The following is a 16039-nucleotide window of genomic DNA, read 5'->3' on the forward strand; positions in this document are numbered from 1 at the left end:
CCCATCTAGTAAAACTGGACGGAATTTAAAAGAAAGCAAGGGAGTGAAGCACGCATCCGTGTGCTTCAACTTGTTTCCTATAACAATCGGTACGGGTCTCGGCACAGTCCCCGACAGATCATAACTTTTGATATGCGTCTCTCTGCAAATTTAGATGCAAATTAATAAAATGCAATGTCCTCATGCTAACTTTTTAAACCCTATTCCCCTTGTTGCTCTATCTACATAAAATTAAAAAAAAATCTTTCACAGATGTGTGTACAGCTCCTAAAAGCAGAACTGTGTGCCTTCCTGCTTACTGACTACAAACCTATTCCTTCTAACATTCTTACTGATCCTTTTTCATGCAAACCCAAATTACAAATTTTTTATGCAGTAAAACAAACATAAAAAAGGGAACTGCTTACACGTCAGGTTCTTTTTCACGATGTAAGGTCCGTGCTCCACAAAGAGGCCGAACATGGATGTACCTCCTGGTCCTCCCTGCAGCCACAGTAAAACTGGGGCAGTCTCTGGATTCAGCTTTAGGTGGTAAAAAAAAAAAAAAAAAAAAAAAAAAGGGGAAAACAATCAAAAAAACATCAAAACACAATAACCAGCAAGCATAGTGAAAAGGGTGCTGCTCCACCGTGTGACAGTGCCCAATCTGCGCTGAAACGCCCTTTGACCCTTGTCACTTCATTTATAAATATCCAGAAGATCTAACAGAGAAGCGGCACAATGCAGAATTTTACGAAAAGATATTCCAGAATTGTTACTTCATGGGCAATGCAAATATTTACCCAAACAGAAATTAGGAATGACAACACTCATTTATGCAAGGTAAATAAATGACTCTGCAGAACTTAAAGGGGTATTCCGGGAAAAATATTGTATCCCCTATCCAAAGGATAGGGGATAAGATGTCTGATCGCGGGGGGCCCGCTGCCGAGACCCCCCGCGATCTCCCTGTAGCACCCGCATTCTCAGCGGGTGCTGAATCTCCAGTTTCTGAAACCTCCAGGCTTCCGGGACGTGACGTCACGCCACGTCCCTTCCATTCATGTCTATGGGAGGGGGCGTGACGGCCGTCACGCCCCCTCCCATAGACATGAATGGAGGGGGTGCTGCAGGGAGAATGTGGGTGCTGCAGGGAGATCGGAGGGGGGGGTGAGTTCTCAGCAGCGGGCCCCCCGCGATCAGACATCTTCTCCCCTATCCTTTTTGGATAGGGGATAAAATGTTTTTGCCCGGAATACCCCTTTAATATGGCATATTGCTACGGCATGTCTGGTACTTTCTCTGTTATGTTTTCTATATCTGAATGGGACTGAACTGCAATACCAGCTACAGCCCATGAGCAAAAGTAGGAAAAGTTGCCCAGTTGCCCATAGCAACCAACCCGATTGCTTCTTTCATTTTGCAGAGGCCTTGTTAAAAAATGAAAGAAGCGAGCTGACTGGTTGCTATGGGCACCTTTTCCTCTGGACAGGTTTTGATAAATCTCCCCCTAGGTGTTTTATAAGGGCCCTATAACACAGATCGGTGTAAATAAGAGCTGGTCTCAGATCAGCGCTCATCATTTACACTGCCTATTACAAGGCTCAAGCATTGTGTGGAAGGGGCTGCACAGATTACACTAGATCGTTTGTGCGGCTCTTTGCAGCCATCACTCGTCGACCACAAATCTCTATTGCATGTACAGCCGATATTCACCCCAAAACTTACAAAATTAAAAAGTTCTCTGTGAAAAAGATGAAAAGATGTTCAGCTTTAAGGTGAAATGCACACTCAGCAAATTTGCTATGGGATTTTCACACTGGATTACAGTATCAGTCAAGTCAAATTTTGTAAAAACAGTTGTGGATTTGAAGCTGTAAAATCTGCCAATATAGATCCGCACTGGTGGATTTGACACTTTCTTTATTGCATATAGAACCGGTTCTTCTTCCTCCGAGCATGCTGCTGTAACTCCGTTCTATATGCAATAATGAAAGTGCCATCCCGGCGAAAGTTCCTGGTGAGTGCTGTACAGTCTGTTTCCTCTATGCCCGTAGTAAAATGAAAGAAGCGATCTGATTGGTTGCTATGGGCAATTTAGCGACTTTCCTCTGGACAGGATTTGATAAATCTCCCCCTATATTTAAACACACACACATGCCGATATTGGTGCATATCTGCAACGTTTCCACAGCTGTGCATTATTGCACATTTTGACTTCCCTATTGGGGCCAATGAGGAAAATCTGAAGCAGGAAATGTGAATTTTTCACATTCCAACCATTTCATCGCTACTGTAAATACTGTCGATTTTCTGCATTGAAATTTCATGTGACAAATCTGCAGCAAGTACACTGGCCTAACTAGTTAATGCTGGTATAACTAATACATGCTTTCTGGTATGAACCTTTAAAACCTAAGGCTTCTTTCACACTAGCAAATGACTCAGTTTAGCAAGTTCCGTCACTAGTTCTGTCCTAAAATCAGCTGTCACCGGCAGTAATCAAATCCTATACGTCCATTAGAAAATCCCATCATAGTCTATGGGATTTTTCTAATATCCGTTTTAATCCATTATAGTCAGTTATTGATAACAGACGTTATTTTGTGACTGAAGATAGTATGGAAGAAAATGGTTCATGAACTATTTTCTTCCGTACCATCTTCCGTCCCAAAATAACGTCCGTTATCAATAACGGACTATAATGGATTAAAACAGATATTAGAAAAATCCCATAGACTATAATGGGATTTTCCAACGGACGTATAGGATTTGGTTACTGACGGTGACAGCTGATTTTAGGACGGAACTAGCGATGGAACTTGCTATACGTAGTACCGTATTTATCGGCGTATAACACGCACTTTTTAGGCTAAAATTTTTAGCCTAAAGTCTGTGTGCGTGTTATACGCCGATACACCCCCAGGAAAGGCAGGGGGAGAGAGGCCGTCGCTGCCCGCTTCTCTCCCCCTGCCTTTCCTGGGGTCTAGAGCGCTGCTGTCGGCGCCGATAGCCAGGGAGAGAGAAGCGGTGCCGACAGCCAGGGGGAGAGAAGGGGCAGCGGCACCCATTGCCGGCGCCGCTGCCCCGTTGCCTCCCCCCATCCCCGGTGGCATAATTACCTGAGTCGGGTCCGCGCTGCTCCAGGCCTCCGTCGTGCGTCCCCAGCGTCGTTGCTATGCACGGCGCGGCGCTCTGACGTCATGCGCCGCGCCGTTCAGCGCATAGCAACGACGCTGGGGACGTACGACGGAGGCCTGGAGCAGCGCGGACCCGACTCAGGTAATTATGCCACCGGGGATGGGAGGAGGCAACGGGGCAGCGGCGCCGGCAATGGGTGCCGCTGCCCCTTCTCTCCCCCTGGCTGTCGGCGCCGGCACCGATAGTCAGGGGGACAGAACGGGCAGCGGCGCCGATAACCAGGGGGTGAAAAGGGCCGACAGCAGCGCTCTAGACCCCAGGAGAGGCAGGGGGAGAGAAGCGGGCAGCGACGGCCTCTCTCCCCCTGCCTTTCCTGGGGGTATACACGCGCACACACGCACCCTCATTTTACCAAGGATATTTGGGTAAAAAACTTTTTTTACCCAAATATCCTTGGTAAAATGAGGGTGCGTGTTATAGGCCAGTGCGTGGTATACCCCGATAAATACGGTAATTTGCTAGTGTGAAACAAGCCTAATTTATCACAATTGAAAAAAAATTAAAATAAATAAGTTTTAGAAATATAAAAAACAAGGCAATGGCCCCGATTTACTATTGTAAACCCGACATGTCTTGTCTGGTTGTGCACCAGGATTTGCACCAGAATAAAATAAATAAAAAAAAAAATGAAAAAGAAAACACCAACAAATTTGGTGTTGCCATCGGGAAAAGGGGTCGTATCCCTGACTTTTCACAAAAACCCAACATATTTACTAAGGTTTCCACAGAACATGTGGTGGATTTAAACTCTGGAAAACCCCACAGAGCATGTGTGAAAGGCTGGAGGAGAATTCTCCTCCAGCTTTTCAATGTGTATATATAAAATAAATAAATAAATGTAAAAAAAAAAAAAAAAAAAAAGAAAGAAAAGCAAAATGTAGGGAAAAGTGCAAAATGTAGCGAAACCTTGTGAATACCGTGGAAAAATACTTGTAGGGAATTAAAACCCACAAAGAAAACTACAATACTTATAGTATCTGAATTTCATGACTTCTTAAAAAAGTGTAACAGCGCCATCTGCTGCCCTATTCTTAAAATAACAAACAAAAAAATGTACATTCATGCAAAGTTCTAAAAGCACGAAGTGTCAGTAAACAAACTTTATCCTCTAAGGACACAGTAGATATTACATAAAGGGCCTCAGGCCTCTCACCACAGCCAAGCCAGATCACCCTGCTCTGTACTGACGAGGGGCAAAAACCCCGAAACAGCTGTCTGCAGATGGGTCGAAACTTCCCTTTTGGGGAGTAGTCTGGCTTGGCATATATCCCGTTCAGCTTTTTATATTCCTTAACAGGAGCTAAGCTGATACCAGGGAACACTACCTGAAAAGGTTGTGTAATGAGCTGCTTTGCATATTCCCCTACCCAGAATGCCTGCGGAGTGCTAAATGGCCTAACCTGAATCTCCGTTACACCTGAAGAGGTGTCCTCTCCCTGAGGAAAGTACTGACCCCTTTTAAAGCCTCAGGCCTCTCACCACAGCCAAGCCAGATCACCCTGCTCTGTACTGACGAGGGACAAAAACCCCGAAACAGCTGTCTGCAGATGGGTCGAAACTTCCCTTTTGGGGAGTAGTCTGGCTTGGCATATATCCCGTTCAGCTTTTTATATTCCTTAACAGGAGCTAAGCTGATACCAGGGAACACTACCTGAAAAGGTTGTGTAATGAGCTGATATATATATATATATATATATCTCTCAACTGGCTCCAGAAAGTTAAACAGATTTGTAAATTACTTCTATAAAAAAAAAAAATGTAATCCTTCCAATTATCAGCTGCTGAAGTGAAGTTGTTCTTCTCTGTACAGCAACAGTGCTCTCTGCTGACATCTCTGCTTGTCTCAGGAACAGCACAGAGTAGAAGAGGTTTGCTATGGGGATTTGCTTCTACTCTGGACAGTTCCCGAGACAGGTGTCATCAGAGAACACTTAGACAGAAAAGAACAACCTTAACTTCAGCAGGTCATAAGTACTGAAAAGATTAAGATTGTTTAATAGAATTAATTTACAAATCTGTTTATGGAGCCAGTGGATGATATAGAGGATAGGATAGAATAGAGGAGAGGGGAGAGGGGAGAGGGGAGAGGGGAGATGGGTATATATATAAAAAAAAATTCTGGATAACCCCTTTGACTGTTTTCCAATAATTCTGTCCAGAGTAAAGTATTATACTACATATTGAAATATGTTGAATAATTCAGTTCCTGAAAATATTAGTCTACAATTCCACAAAAAAAAAAAAGTTTTCTCCTGATGCAAATGTCGCAGCAGCACAAGCTATAGCGTTTTACAATGTTCTGCAGCCTGTGCTTTATAGGCAACAAAACTTTTAGATGTATCAGACTGAATGGGGGAAGAAACGCTGATATTGTTATCTATAAAGTAGTCTGTGTTTATACCTGTGCAGGGAAGAACCAGAAGAAGAGATTGGAGTCGTAGGTTTTGTTCACAGTGAGGTATCCCGAATAACTCTTGACATTTGATCCTGGCAGTTTTCCTACGAGGCTTAGTTCACGTGCTAAAATAAAAACAATAAATACATAAATGTGAATAAGGCCTTACAAGGTCAGGCTACCTTACCATTGAGGAAGGTATGGGGGGGCATATAGGATTATAGGATTACAGCAGTGTTTTAATAGTTTTTTTTCTGTGTCTTTGTGCAATATCCTCTATTTATATTTGTAACAAAGCAGTATTTACATTGATAGTTTTGGTGTGCGCCTCATGATGTGTTTTTTTCTTGCCTTCTGTCCATTGTGTTGTTAATGAGGAGTGAAAACATTGGTAGCACCCATTTGATGTTCAGGTGATGATTCTATTTGTGTTTCTAATCATTTCTTATTTTTTGGCACTTCTCTCCAAAATACACAGACAACACTTACATTGGCAATTTACCTGTGATTGCTGCACCCACCTATGACTAAGTTCCCGCTGTCGCTGGCTAAAGGGTTCTCCGTCGCTTCACCGGTTTAAAGGACTGGAGTTGAGTGGAGAAAAAAATACTGCATGTGTTTTTTGGTTTCTCCGCTCAACTCCTGACGGACCATATACAAGTCAATGGGATGCATTGGAACCTGGCAGAGTCCATTGTGAAAAGTGTCCAATCGGCAGTGTGAACGGTACAGACACCAGTACAATCTGCTATGTCTTACACACAAAACATAGCAGCAGCAGATTCCTTGGGGGGGAAACAACACCAGCCATTGTTGGTAAAATATGCCCAGTAAAATATGGATGTACAGGATCTTTATTTAAAAAGATTAAAGGGAATGTCAACTCTTTATTCTCAGAGCTGCTGACAGCTGATGGCTGTTTGCAATGTTATAAAATTAGGTTTGCCATTAAGCTGAAGAGTAGTAGAAGCCAGGCTGAGCTGCAGCATGCATGCCTCCTCCCTCCCTACCAGTTATCTCCCCATCTCCGAGCATGATATCAAGCTGACATATACCAGCTACAAGTTATCCTTCTTTTCACAGGATAGGGATAACTAGCTAATCAGTGGTGGTCCAACCACTGGGACCCCCACGGATGAGAAGAAGACAGGTCAATTATCCTCCCAAGTCAAGGAAGCAGCAGCACACATGCTAGGCAACTGCCCCATTCACTGTCTCTGGGACTTTTGAACATAGCATTTACCACTTAGCTTTTCATTCTCTATGGAAATGAACATTGCTGTGACCAAGCATGCACTCTTCTCCTCCATTCAGTTGGGGCACAACTGACCTCTATTTTAATGACGTGGGGGGTCCCAGAAGTCAGACCCTCAGTGATAAGCTAGTAATCACCTATCATTTGAATAAGGGAAATATTTTAACCTTGGGAAAACCCTTTTAACAATGGTTATTTATACCTGGAACTCCTAGGCTGGTCTTCAATGAATAGACTGTTATGGTCAGTTGATATTCATTTCTAATCGTATTTGTGACTACTAATAAATGCTATTGCCAACTTTAATTATTATTAATTATTATAATAATTATTATTATTATTATTATTATTATTATTATTATTATTATTATAATTATAATTATTATTATTATTATTATTATTATTATTATTATTATTATTATTATTATTATTATTATTATTATTATTATTATTATTATTATTATTATTATTATTATTATTATTAGTTTTCTTGAACCTGTAATTCCACATGTTGTGTGTGAACCACAACACAGAGAGTCACCAGATGGAGACTGCAGGAGCAGAACAACAAAGCCAAGTCATAAAGTCATTGTTCTATCCTGGTTGGACCAGTGCAGTAAATAAGCTGCTGGACACTGGAACCTTAAAATACTATTAACTGGAGAAGGGAAATTAGAACTAAACAAGGTGACCATGCATCGCTAATTCACAAACTTTATTTTTACCTTCATCGATCTTTCCACTTTCAAGGTAAGGTGTGAGAAATAGAGGTTTTCCAGGATCCCCTTTAGTTGTTGGAGGAACCTTTATCCCTTTAAACAGGTGTCTTAAAGAACTTGCATATCCTAGTTCCACAATAGCAACTATCAAAAGTGTTAAAATTTTGAGACCGTCCATTTTCTTTACCTGTAGCAAGACAAAGATTTAATAGAATTATTATTTTTAATTTCCTCTAGATGAAGAGGAATACAATTCCCCATCCCCCATGATCTCCTGCCCAGCATTCCAACTCTCTGGATGAACCAAACGTGTCGACCCAAACGCTGTATATCCGGCTCTCCCATAGAGATACATAGGGGGTGCGGGTGAGATACAGCTTTGTGCCATGACAACATTCATTCATGCGGAGAGTCGGGGCACCAGGCAGGAGACTGCAGGGGGTTCCAGCAGTCGGAACCCCATCGATTTGACACTTATCCTGTGGATAGAGGACATATATTTTTTATTTTTTTTAGGCATTTTGTTTTTTACATGTCAAACACATTTTAAAGAATTCTTGGTGGCAGGTTTCTAAATTTGATAAAAATAAAAGTTTCTACATTTTCAGATAGATGTTTGCCTCCTAGTGACTTAAAGGGGTACTCCGATGAGAATTTTTTTTTTTTCAAACCAACTGGTGCCAAAAAGTTATACAGATTTGTAAATTACTTCTATTTAAAAATCTTAATCCTTCCAGTACTTAGCTGCTGTATTGTCCAGAGGAAGTTGTGTAGTTCTTTCCAGTCTGACCACTGAGCACTTCTCAGATGCTGTATGCTCGTGACCACAGTGCTTTCTGCTGCCACCTCTGTCCACATCAGGAACTAGAGGTTTGCTACTGGGATTTGCTTCTACTCTTGACAGTTCCTGACACGGACAGAGGTGGCAGCAGAGAGCACTGTGGTCACGAGCATACAGCAGCTGATAAGTACTGGAAGGCATAATATTTTCAAATAAAGAGGTTATAAATAATGCGACAAAAAAACAAAAACATTTTCTTACACGAGTCGTACCACATTTTTCAACTCTATAAAACTTCTCTGTTTCACTCAACAAGAAGGCAAAGCTTACCAGAAAGCAGACACAGTTTTAATGAAAAGGGAATGGGACAAAATTTGGTGCTGTGTGCCAAAAATGCACCAATTTTGGCATAAAAGTGAGTCACCAAATAGTAACAAAAAATTACATGTTTTCTTTATTCTGTGGATCAATACAACTAAAAGTGTTCCTATCGTTTGCCATAACGTTTACTATAATGCAGGTAATACCATATATTATTATACATGTATATTTGTAATGTACATTGGTTAAAAAAGTTGTATATTTTTGGGTGAAAAATGCTGCCAATGCAGCTGTTTGTCAATCATCCTGATGTGTGAGCCAGGGGCATGTCGCAGAGCCCTGCTCGTCCTCACTCCGCAGAGCCCTGCTCGTCCTCACTCCGCAGAGCCCTGCTCGTCCTCACTCCGCAGAGCCCTGCTCGTCCTCACTCCGTGCACTGCCCTGCTCGTCCTCACTCCGTGCACTGCCCTGCATGTCCTCACTCCGTGCACTGCCCTGCATGTCCTCACTCCGTGCACTGCCCTGCATGTCCTCACTCCGTGCACTGCCCTGCATGTCCTCACTCCGTGCACTGCCCTGCATGTCCTCACTCCGTGCACTGCCCTGCATATATATATATATATATATATATATATATATATATATATATATATATATATCTCAATGAGGACAATGAACAATATTTCCCTACTATTACACTACAGTGCTGAAAACTTACACCTCCATACGTGTTAAAAAAACAACCAAAAAAAAAAATATGCAAAACCTCATGTTCAGCAAGTTGGATTTCTTTTTTCCATACGTTATCAACATATGTCGCTTCCTGGGGGTTTCAAAGGTGTAAAGCATTTATTTCTCACCCATCTTGGAGCTGCTCTATTCACAGACTGTGAAGTTTCATGGTGAACAGGATAAATAGTTTCTGGTTGAGAAAATCCCCCTAAAAATGTGTTTACGCATATATATGAGATGTATGCAGTTGTATAGAGTATATAATGTCTAATGATATAGTACAGATTAAGCAATCCTTCCGCATAGCTCCTGAAGTCTATAGAACCTATATTATCAAGTGGTATTTAATAGGCCCCTGCGTGGGGGACATTTAGGAAACCTTATGCAGAGGAACCTGGAGTGGCTGCTGATACCAACCAATCAGATTCCAGCTTTCATTTTTCGAGGCCTTTTTAAAAAATAAAGCCTTGATAAGTTTGATAAAGCAGTTTTGCACTCATTTTTGGGGCACATGTTTAGTGGAATGCTTCATACAATCCCACCAAATCCAATGTCTGAAGACAGTATAAACCTATGACAGACAGTTGTCCCTTCCACAAGTTAAACATAACCATAAAAAGATCTACCCAGCCTGGTACCAAAGCACTGTCAGGGAATAAAGGAATCCTCACCAACCACGGCACAGGTTCAGCTCGCCGGTCAGCTGTGCAGGAATCCACTTGTTCTTCTGCATTAACAAAAAGCTCCGCTCGAAAAGCCGAAGACCAACCAAAGTGTTGTAATAGTTATATATTAGTACACATTAACCACAGGACCAGGACTGCACATGTAAGCAAGTTCTGCAATAGTCAGGAATGTCTGTCAGCTAGAAATCTGACAGAATGGAAGAATAAATGCAGCCTGTGGTAAACGCAGAGGAAAACGTATAAAGGGCGGATTTATCACCTGACGTGTGGCGGCAAAATTTCATGCACTGGGTGCGCCATTTCCCCGCCCCCCCCCCCCCCCCTATTTTCATGTTTGCCCTGACTTCATCATTTCTCATGTTTGCCCTGACTTCATCATTTCTCATGTTTGCCCTGACTTCATCATTTCTCATGTTTGCCCTGACTTCATCATTTCTCATGCTTTGCACTTGCAGATGCCCTCGTTGCTGTCCGGACTATATCACAATAAAAAATTATTTTTGCGCAAGCGTACCAGCTGGCGTATAAATGGATGCGAGCTTCGCACGTCTTTTGCACTTTTCAGGGGCTTTCTCTAATTTCTGCAAATGTATGAAGCGACAAGTGTATATAATAAATTTTGCGTAACTGGAAGGAATTTATGTGGAATCTGCTGCGTAAGTGTAAGGGTTTTCCCAAAGTGTAGCCTAGAATGACACATTGTAGCAAAATGTTCATGTGAACATGACAAGTCAGTGTAGAGGTTAGCCTTTAAATTTTAACATAAATGAGTTTAATCATACAGAAAATGAAACCTTGGAAATGGTGAGGAACTGAAAAAGTATGTGGTAAAGTTGCATAAACTCAGCTCTGGCTACACATCAAGCCAGTCCTATTACTACAGTTCCTTCATATCTAATGAAATGTAGTCAGCATGTACTTACTAACACATCAGGAGACATCTATTGCAACTTAGCATGCTAGCTAAGTCTTACTATTCTTTAACCCCTTAATGACCAAGCCCATTTTCACCTTAAAGGACCAGGCCAATTTTATTTTTGCGTTTTCGTTTTTTCCTCCTCGCCTTCTAAAATCCATAACTCCTTTATATTTCAATGTACAGACCCATATAAGGGCTTTTTTTTTGCGTGACCAATTGTACTTTGTAATGAAATGTCTCATTTTACCATAAAATGTACGGTGAACCCCCCCAAAAAATTTTAGGGAGGAAATTTTAATGAAAACCAAACTTTTGCACATTTTGGAGGGGTTAGTTTTCACACTGTACAATTTATGGAAAAAATGTGTTCTCTATTCTGTGGGTCAATACGATTAAAATGATACCCATAGTTAGATTTTTTTTTTTTTTTTAAGCGGTACAAAAATATAAAAGTATCTAAAACTCTGTACAAAATCAGTAATCTAAAATCGCCCTATTTTGATCACCTATAACTTTTTCATTTTTCCGTACATAGGGCGGTATGAGGGCTCATTTTTTGCGCCGTCATCTGTACTTTTTTTTAGATACCACATTTGCATATATAAAACTTTTAGATAATTTTTTATTAATTTTTTTTTTTATAAAATGTGACAAAAAAAGCAGCATTTTTGGACTTAATTTTTACGTTTACGCCATGCACTGTACGGGATCATTAACATTATATTTTGATAGTTCGGACAATTACATACACGGCGATACCAAATATGTTTATTCAAAAAAAAATTACGCTTTTTGGAGGTAAAATGGGAAAAACTGACAATTTTCATTTTTATTGGGGGAGGGGAATTCTTCACTTTTTTTTTATACACTTTTCATGTCCCCCATAGGGGACTATCTATAGCAGGGGTCCTCAAACTTTTTAAACGGGGGCCAGTTCACGGTCCCTCAGACCGTTGGAGGGCCGGACTATAGATAACAAAACATGAACAAATTCCTATGCACACTTATATATCTTATTAGTGGACTACCCCTTTAAGTACGCAGCACAGATTCCCCCCCCCCTCCTCCCACATTAGGGTTGGCAGTACAGTTTCCCCCCCACATTAGGGTTGGCAGTACAGTTTCCCCCCACATTAGGGTTGGCAGTACAGTTCTCTCCCCCCCCCCCCCCACATTAGGGTTGGCAGTACAGTTCTCTCCCCCCCCCCCCCCCCCACATTAGGGTTGGCAGTACAGTTCTCTCCCCCCCCCCCCCACATTAGGGTTGGCAGTACAGTTCTCTCCCCCCCCCCCCACATTAGGGTTGGCAGTACAGTTCTCTCTCTCCCCCCCCCCCCCCCCCCCCACATTAGAGTTGGCAGTAAAGTTCTTTCCCCCCCCCCCCCCCCACATTAGGGTTGGCAGTACAGTTCTCCCCCCCCCCCCCCCACATTAGGGTTGGCAGTACAGCTCTCCCCCCCCCCCCGCCACATTAGGGTTGGCAGTACAGTTCCCCCCCCCCCGCCCCCCACATTAGGGTTGGCAGTACAGTTCCCCCCCCCCCCGCCCCCCACATTAGGGTTGGCAGTACAGTTCCCCCCCCCCCCCACATTAGGGTTGGCAGTACAGTTCCCTCCCCCCCCCCCCCCACATTAGGGTTGGCAGTACAGTTCCCTCCCCCCCCCCCCCCCCCCCACATTAGGGTTGTCAGTACAGTCCCCCCCCCACATTAGGGTTGGCAGTACAGTTCCCCCCCCCCCCCACATTAGGGTTGGTAGGACAGTTCCCCCCCCCCCACATTAGGGTTGGCAGTACAGTTTCCCCCCCACATTAGGGTTGGCAGTACAGTTCTCTCCCCCCCCCACATTAGGGTTGGCAGTACAGTTCTCTCCCCCCCCCACATTAGGGTTGGCAGTACAGTCCCCCCCCCCCCTCCACATTAGGGTTGGCAGTACAGTTCTCCCCCCCCCCCCACATTAGGGTTGGCAGTACAGTTCTCCCCCCCCCCACATTAGGGTTGGTAGGACAGTTACACCCCCCCCCCCCCACATTAGGGTTGGTAGGACAGTTACACCCCCCCCCCCCCCCACATTAGGGTTGCCAGTACAGTTCTCTCCCCCCCCCCCCACATTAGGGTTGGCAGTACAGTTCTCTCCCCCCCCCCCCCCCACATTAGGGTTGGCAGTACAGTTCTCTCCCCCCCCCCCCCACATTAGGGTTGGCAGTACAGTTCTCTCCCCCCCCCCCACATTAAGGTTGGCAGTACAGTTCTCTCCCCCCCCCCCCCACATTAGGGTTGGCAGTACAGTTCTCTCCCCCCCCCCCCACATTAGGGTTGGCAGTACAGTTCTCTCCCCCCCCCCCCCCCACATTAGGGTTGGCAGTACAGTTCTCTCCCCCCCCCCCCCCACATTAGGGTTGGCAGTACAGTTCTCTCCCCCCCCCCCCCCCACATTAGGGTTGGCAGTACAGTTCTCCCCCCCCCCCCCCCACATTAGGGTTGGCAGTACAGTTCTCTCCCCCCCCCCACATTAGGGTTGGCAGTACAGTTCTCTCCCCCCCCCACATTAGGGTTGGCAGTACAGTTCCCCCCCACATTAGGGTTGGCAGTACAGTTCTCTCCCCCCCCCCCCCACATTAGGGTTGGCAGTACAGTTCCCCCCACATTAGGGTTGGCAGTACAGTTCTCTCTCTCCCCCCCCCCCTACCATTAGGGTTGGCAGTACAGTTCCCCCCACATTAGGGTTGGCAGTACAGTTCTCTCTCCCCCCCCCCCCCACATTAGGGTTGGCAGTACAGTTCTCTCTCCCCCCCCCCCCCCCCCCCATTAGGGTTGGCAGTACAGTTCTCCCCCCCCACATTAGGGTTGGCAGTACAGTTCTCCCCCCCCCCCCCCACATTAGGGTTGGCAGTACAGTCCCCCCCCCACATTAGGGTTGGCAGTACAGTTCTCTCTCCCCCCCCCCCCACATTAGAGTTGGCAGTACAGTTCTTTCCCCCCCCCACATTAGGGTTGGCAGTACAGTTCTCCCCCCCCCCCCCCCACATTAGGGTTGGCAGTACAGCTCTCCCCCCCGCACATTAGGGTTGGCAGTACAGTTCCCCCCCCCCGCCCCCCACATTAGGGTTGGCAGTACAGTTCCCCCCCCCCCCATTAGGGTTGGCAGTACAGTTCCCCCCCCCCCCACATTAGGGTTGGCAGTACAGTTCTCTCCCCCCCACATTAGGGTTGGCAGTACAGTTCCCCCCCCCCCCACATTAGGGTTGGCAGTACAGTTCTCCCCCCCCCCCCCCACATTAGGGTTGGCAGTACAGTTCTCCCCCCCCCACATTAGGGTTGGCAGTACAGTTTCCCGCCCCACATTAGGGTTGGCAGTACAGTTCCCCCCCCCCCCCACATTAGGGTTGGCAGTACAGTTCCCCCCCCCCCCACATTAGGGTTGGCAATACAGTTCCCCCCCCCCCCACATTAGGGTTGGCAATACAGTTCCCCCCCCCCACATTAGGGTTGGCAATACAGTTCCCCCCCCCCCCCCACATTAGGGTTGGTAGGACAGTTACACCCCCCCCCCCCCACATTAGGGTTGCCAGTACAGTTCTCTCCCCCCCCCCCCACATTAGGGTTGGCAGTACAGTTCTCTCGCCCCCCCCCCCCCCCACATTAGGGTTGGCAGTACAGTTCTCTCCCCCCCCCCCCCCCCACATTAGGGTTGGCAGTACAGTTCTCTCCCCCCCCCCACATTAGGGTTGGCAGTACAGTTCTCCCCCCCCCCCCACATTAGGGTTGGCAGTACAGTTCTCTCCCCCCCCCCCCACATTAGGGTTGGCAGTACAGTTCTCTCCCCCCCCCCACATTAGGGTTGGCAGTACAGTTCCCCCCCACATTAGGGTTGGCAGTACAGTTCTCTCCCCCCCCCCCCCCCACATTAGGGTTGGCAGTACAGTTCTCTCTCCCCCCCCCCCCCATTAGGGTTGGCAGTACAGTTCCCCCCACATTAGGGTTGGCAGTACAGTTCTCTCTCCCCCCCCCCCCCCACATTAGGGTTGGCAGTACAGTTCTCTCTCCCCCCCCCCCCCCATTAGGGTTGGCAGTACAGTTCTCCCCCCCCCCACATTAGGGTTGGCAGTACAGTTCTCCCCCCCCCCCACATTAGGGTTGGCAGTACAGTTCTCCCCCCCCCCCCACATTAGGGTTGGCAGTACAGTCCCCCCCCCCCCCCCACATTAGGGTTGGCAGTACAGTCCCCCCCCCCCCACACATTAGGGTTGGCAGTACAGTCCCCCCCCCCCACACATTAGGGTTGGCAGTACAGTTCCCCCACATTAGGGTGTGCAGTATAATGTTCCCCCACATTAGGTGCAGTATAATGTTCCCCCACATTAGGTGCAGTATAATGTCCCCCACATTAGGTGCAGTATAGATCCCCCAAATTAGGTGCAGTATAGAGCCCCCAAATTAGGTGGAGTATAGATCCCCACATTAGGTGGAGTATAGATCCCCCACAGACACACAGCCTCCAGCCATACAGTGTATGGCTGGAGGCTGTGTTCTGCCCCACTTCAGTGCTCCGACCACGGCTCCTCCGCTCCGGACATAGCAGTAAGTCCCGGGACCGAAGGAGCGGTGGTCGGAGCACCGAAGTTGACGTGCCGCTGGTAACACTTACCTTGCTGGCCAGCGCACGTCCTCATCACTGCCTCGCTCCTCCGCGCTCCATTGCTATGGGCGCACGCACGGCATCAGTGACGTCCCTGCGTGCGCCACCTTCCCAGCGGCCCCTGCGTTTTTAAACGGCAGCGGCGGGCCGGATAAATGTCCTCCAGGCCGTAGTTTAAGGACCAGCGCCACGAATCCTGGTCTAAACAAAGTTTTTTTCTACATTATGCAATAGACCAGTGTTTTCTGATCAGGGTGCCTCCAGCTGTTGCAAAACTACAATTCCCGTAGAATGATCTCCCTCCCACCCAGCGATCACTCCACCCATTGAAGTAAAGACAGGCTCCCGGGTCATCACTTGACTAGTGATGTAATGTCTTGGGTTGCACTGCAACCTGGGAAAACCTGAGACGAC

The 16039-nt window shown here is 46.0% G+C and overlaps 1 protein-coding gene across 5 annotated transcripts in view; it reads right to left on the bottom strand.

Annotated features, from left to right (window-relative positions):
• Positions 1 to 16039, bottom strand: part of CPVL (carboxypeptidase vitellogenic like) — a 113800-nt gene that overhangs the window by 63025 nt on the left and 34736 nt on the right. For 4 of the 5 annotated variants that reach the window (XM_056519883.1, XM_056519882.1, XM_056519886.1 and 1 more), the window contains exons 2-4: positions 7556 to 7736; positions 5582 to 5700; positions 408 to 522 (exon numbers count right to left, since the gene is read on the bottom strand). In XM_056519883.1, coding sequence (XP_056375858.1) covers positions 408 to 522; positions 5582 to 5700; positions 7556 to 7727 — 406 coding nt within the window. In that variant the 5' untranslated portion in view covers positions 7728 to 7736. Of the gene's footprint in view, positions 1 to 407; positions 523 to 5581; positions 5701 to 7555; positions 7737 to 10054; positions 10122 to 16039 lie in introns of those variants that run through there. The other variant, XM_056519885.1, reaches the window with a different exon arrangement.

Source organism: Hyla sarda, chromosome 5 (genome assembly GCF_029499605.1).
Source record: "Hyla sarda isolate aHylSar1 chromosome 5, aHylSar1.hap1, whole genome shotgun sequence".
Taxonomy (NCBI): Eukaryota; Metazoa; Chordata; class Amphibia; order Anura; family Hylidae; genus Hyla; species Hyla sarda.